The following is a 5,516-nucleotide window of genomic DNA, read 5'->3' as shown; positions in this document are numbered from 1 at the left end:
ACAAGAGTTATTCGTTTAACTGTGGAATTAAGAGAATTATTCCCCCTGAAACATGCTGGAAATGAACAATCTCAGATGTTTTCATATTAAATATTGTTCTAGCGTTCTATCCTGTGAAATGATATTAAATCCTCACTTAAATATAAACGGTAACAAACTACCTATACATCCCTCTTCACATTCATATCAATATTTAAAGCCAAATAAATTAGTTTACTTGTTGAGGGTTGAGTTCTTGGAGACGTGGTCTGAATATAAATAATAAATGTACCTATATAATACGAGACATCCTGCAGCGTATTGAAGCCAGGAAGCTGCTGTGCTTCATGAGAATTGCTCTTAGAATGGTCAATAAATAACATTTTGCTAAACTGTTCATTCCTTCGTTCAAATCCAAACACACTTGGAGGTTCTCACACAATAAACATTCTTCAGTTTCACCATCTGTTTCTGGCAGTTGTCGCAATATTCACCACCGTGAATGGATTTATTCAGTACAATAAATACACACGTTTTCACATTGTGGCTTTGAGTGAGTCGGACGAGGTTCTCCCGTCGTGGTTCGTCAGTCGGAGTGGACCAGCTGGAATCCCTGTAAGCACCAAAAAGCCCGCGCGTCCATCTTCCCCACGTCGATCAGGTTGTGCTCCAGGTGCACTTCCACAAACCCCCTGAGACTCCGGCTCTTATTCCCCCAGCAGAACGCGTCGTGAGGCACCGACCGTATCTTGTTGTCGGTGAGCGCGACGGCGCGCAGCCCCCGGGGCAACTGCCGGGGCACCTGCTGCAAGGCGTTGTGGCACAGGTCCAGCCGGTGCAAGGACGGGAGTTCCCTGAACGCCCCCGGCGCCACCCCGAAAATCCTATTCCCCGCCAGTCCCAGGAGCTCCAGCTTCTTCAGCCTGCTGAAATCCACCTTCTTTACGGAGGAGATGACGTTGCCCTCCAGGTTGAGGGAGGTGAGCGACGGCGGCAGGCGTCTCGGTACGTGCTCCAGCCGGTTCCCCTCCAGGCTGAGGCTCTCCAGGCGCGTCGCGTTGAGACAAGTCCCGAGTCCGGCGTTTGTCAGTCTGTTTGCGCTCAGATCCAACACCTCCAGCGCCGGTGTGTGACGGAAGGCGTCCTCGCCGACCCGCTCGATGAGGTTCCCTTTCAGGTAGAGCTCCCTGATCGGTGGCGGTAACCCCAGCGGTACGGCGGTCAGCTGGTTGTGATCCAAGCTCAGGCTGTACAGGTTCCTCAGTGGGGACAGCGCCGCGTCGGGGAACGAATCGGGCCCGTGGCCGAGGTTGTTGTTGCCGAGCCTCAAGACAAAGAGGCCGGGGCAACGCGACCAAGCGGCCGCGGATATCGCCGTCAGGTAGTTGTTGTCCAAACGAAGCTCCTCCAGAGAGACCGGGAGGTCGGCGGGGACGCTTTTCAGACGATTCCCGTCCAGGTAGAGGCGCCTCAGAGCCGGGATCGCACTGAAAGCGCCTTTTATGGCGCCGTCCGTGAGCCAGTTGTCGCTCAACACAAGCACTTCCAGAGAATTGTATTTGGCGAACAAATCCGGCTGGAATCCTTTTATGTAGTTATTCATCAGGAGGATTTGCCGAGTGCCGTAAGAAATCCCGTGAGGAACTTTTCCCACGCTTTTGTTGGAGCACTGGACCACGCTGCAAGACAAGAGACGAGATTATTGTAAATACTTTCAGTTCTTTCATTTGCATGTGTTTTATATGCTGTCTTATCTCACCCATCGTAGCAGACACAGGCGGGGGGACAGTAGTCGTCCCTGAAAGGGAGAGACATCAGCAAGTTGAAGTCCTTCATGTTTGACAGGATTGTTTGGGTTTTGTTTCCCGTGTCCTCTTTGTCTTTGGGCGTCTTCGTCGCCCTGTTTCTGTTTACTCTATCCGTCGGCCTCGTCGGAGGCGTCTTTGCCGTCGTCTGGTAAATATTGGCGACGGTCTTGGACGCATGGGGCCGACGAATAGACGCCTTGCTTTGTTTAACTGGAACTCTGGCGTCGTGTTCCGTCGGTTGGATGTTCTTGGGCCGAGTCGTGTTTAGTCTACGTGCCAGTTCAGCAGATACACTTTCATTTGATTTAGAAAAAGGATTCAATTCCTCCGTTATTAAATCTGTGACTGTAAATGTAGCCCCTCTCGGTTTTGGCGTCGTCGCTTGTGGCGTGGAGACATTTCCTGCCGTGTTTTGCCGATTGCCAGGATTTATTTTTCTCGTCGTCTGTCCTGTCGGTGCTTCAAACTCCCCCGGGGCTAATTTCAAGCTTGTATTCTTGATATCTTCTAAAGCAAAGTCCGACTTTACTTTGACTCTGCGGTTCAGCGTAAAGCTCGGGGTGTGACTGGACGACGTGGGACCGGGCGTGTTGACCGAGGGAGGGGAAACGTAGACGCTGACCCGGGGGTAAAGAGTGGGAAGGTGAGAGGTGGGGGGAGGAGCTTGCGTCGGTGTGGAAGGAGGTGAAAGGGAGCCATTATGAGGAGGAGGCAGAGGAGGACCTTGAGGCTGTGTGATAATTTGAAATATGGCAGGAGTTGATGACATGATGATGTGACCTCCCCTCTGTCTCGGTTCCTCGCGGTTTACGTTTGCTGCTTTTCTCCGCTTTTTCCGTTCCGGACGTTTTTTGGCGCCTCCTTTCCTCCCATGAATCCCTGCTGCTCGTCTTCCCGTTATTTCTTCTTGCTCAGACTGACCCGCTTCTCCTCCTCTTTCCTCCTCCTCGATCTTTTCATTCTTGACAGCTTTCCCCAGCGGGTTTGGCGCGGTTCCTTCACTCCCCTCTTCCTGCTCTGCGTTCTGCCTCTCGGTGGATTCAGCACTGATGTTTTCTACCCCATTTTCTCCCACCTTTACTGCTACAAATGCAGATTTCAGATGTTTGGGGGTTTGGTCCTTGTGCAGTTCAGCGTTCAGTGTGAAGGTCAGTCCTGTGGATAACGCAGACAGTTCGCCAGTAAACCACACAGCCTTTAATAATCGTCATTGGGAGCGTTTGGCGTCTTTGCAGGATCAGTAAAACTAAAAGGTCGGGTACTTACTGGGGTTCAATGCGTAGGAACGTCCTGACATGAGTAGTACAAGTAGGACTGTAAGCAGTTCCATTTTATCTGAAGGAAATAAAGAGGTTATTAGAAAAAGTGAATTTATATGTAAAGTAAACAGTGTTGACACTTTAATGATTTTCTATTACAATGACTGTAAATATCGTGAAAATTGCTACAGAAAATATGGATTGACATCGTTTGCATAAAACGATGGCTTTACCAAATAGTAATTTTAAAGTAAATAATTCAAGCTGATTGTACTTATTGTCATAACTCATCTTGTAAATGTAAAATAGCACTTTCTACATTTTTCAAATTTTTTTTATTGCAATATTTTTTCGTAACTGACTGGATTTATTCTGTGAAATTCTCTCGTGTAACAAACAATAAAAAATTTTATCACAAAATATTGTTTAATAATTTGCATTACAAGTTCACAAAAATATTTTCTTTAATTAAACAAGCCGTTATTAGGTTCACAAGAAAATGTTATCGGCTCTACAATTATCAATGATTCAGATAAAATAAATAAATAAATGCACTTAACTAAACATTTCTTTACTTTTAGAGACTATGGTGAATATTCATGTATTTGGTCCCTTTCTAATATCAGTTTGTCAACAGGCTTCAGAATGCGATTAGTTTTTTGAAAAAAAACAAAAACAAATACTTTTTGTATAATAAACAACAGTTTTATTATTCTTATTCTTATTCTTATTATTATTTACATAGAGAAAAGTCACAAAACAAAGTTTTGTGGGTCTTAAATTAATATAAAAATGAAAAGGGAAATAGAAAATGGGGTGAAGAGACAAAAGTGGCTGTGATTGTCGAGAACCACTCACCTTCCCTGAGCGTGGGCTCTCCGTCTTAACGCCAGTTGCTCTGTTGACCTTTTTCCTCGCCTCTTCTTGAACGGGATCACGGTCAAAACTCTCCGAGTCGAACAATCCCCCCCCCTCCCCTCCCCTCCCCACACCCCCCAAAAAAATAATCCAGGTCCTAACCTTTGAACCAGACTGCAGCCACAACAAGCAGAGCTGCTTTAATAATCCAAATTCAGTGGCTTTCCTTCTGCGTGGAGGGTTTTCACACACACTCTGTGGGTAATGGCTCCCGGAATACCTTTATCTGGGAGAGAAATCTCACACATACACTCGACGCCAGAGGAATCCCAGAGATCAATTGTGGGAAAGCCGGGGGACTTTCTGAACAGGGGGTCAGAGGTGACGGGTGGCCTTTATAGTGACGGCTGTTTGCCCCACCAAAGGGAGCCATTAGCATCCAGGTGGTTATACTGGACGCTGTCATCCCAGTTAGACGACAGTGTTTTCCTCCCAGATAGACGATTCCCAGATAGACGATTCCCATTTAGATGCATTTAGTTTAAAATCGCATAAAAAGCATGTTAAGTGAATCATTTGTAACATTTCAGGGACCTGTGATGAATAGTAATGTATTTTTACTCATAAAGACAGTTTAAAATCGCAGTGGTAGAAGTACAAAAAAAAAAAAAAAGCCGGGTCCTGATTGACTAAAAACATTTAGATGACTTATTGTTAAAAATACATTACCGTTCACTGAAATGTTACAAATATTTCACTTATTTGTCAATGTTTTTAGTCCACAGTCCTTTATTTTTCTCTTACCCCTGTGTCTTTATGTGTAAAAATACACTTTTATTCATCCTAGGTCATTGAAATGTTACAAATAATTCATTTACTACAATAAGTCGTCTATCTGGGATGAAACCTGAGTGGATCCTGAGCACTGCGTGACCCTTCAGCTCAGGAACGTTCGATTTGTGGCGACATTATCAACAATACACTTTACCTGGCCTTTTCCTGTCTTTGGTATTGGAGCACTTTGTGTGTCATGTCTGAAGAAACCACTTAAATAATCAGAAAACGTGAAGGTTTTACTGCAAGGTCACACATTTAGGCGTAAAGGTGGATACTAAAATGTGAGCCAGGGATGTTTTCTACCTTTGAATGTTAACAGATTAAAAAAAAAAAGACATAACAAACCTGATATAGCTGCTCATCTCACTAGGAAGAAAACTTCTGTCGGGTCATTAACATATTAACGGGTTGTCATTAACACTTTAAACCATTTGTCTCTTCATGCTGCCTGCTAGTTTTCTGTGGCGCTCATTCATTCACAGTACCGATGGCATTGATTGAAGGTTTTAATGTTGCGATGGATCAATGACTTGTGACTGGACAGATTGGCTCCATCGCCCAAACTCACTCCCGCCCCTTAAAACTCCATCTATTCCTCGTTTCTGTGAAGCTTCCACAAATACTTGTCTCGGTATAAGCGAACTAGCTGGCCCCCCCTCTGGCAGCTGGTCCAACCTGGTCCTCTGGGGTCACTTTCCTGCAGGTTGTTGATGAGTCTCTGCTCCCACAGCCCGAGATGATTGGCTTTGCTACCATGAAGCGCCGCAGAAAGCCT

At 45.6% G+C, this 5,516-nt stretch overlaps 1 protein-coding gene across 1 annotated transcript; it reads right to left on the bottom strand.

The window, feature by feature from the left end:
* Window positions 1-565: 565 nt before the first annotated feature.
* LOC308146706 (keratocan) lies at window positions 566-3,084 on the bottom strand (the record flags this gene model as incomplete). Its single annotated transcript, XM_080518609.1, has 5 exons — window positions 566-1,658; window positions 1,739-1,777; window positions 2,312-2,450; window positions 2,709-2,942; window positions 3,054-3,084. 5 exons carry the CDS (start codon window positions 3,082-3,084, stop codon window positions 566-568), a joined length of 1,536 nt encoding a protein of 511 aa, XP_080374735.1.
* Between the last annotated feature and the right edge of the window lie 2,432 nt (window positions 3,085-5,516).

The sequence above is a fragment of the Blennius ocellaris genome, assembly GCF_963422515.1.
Source record: "Blennius ocellaris genome assembly, chromosome: 22".
In the NCBI taxonomy this organism is placed as follows: domain Eukaryota; kingdom Metazoa; phylum Chordata; class Actinopteri; order Blenniiformes; family Blenniidae; genus Blennius; species Blennius ocellaris.
The sequence above is the reverse complement of the archived record's forward strand: the minus strand, read 5'-3'. Positions and strand labels throughout refer to the sequence as shown.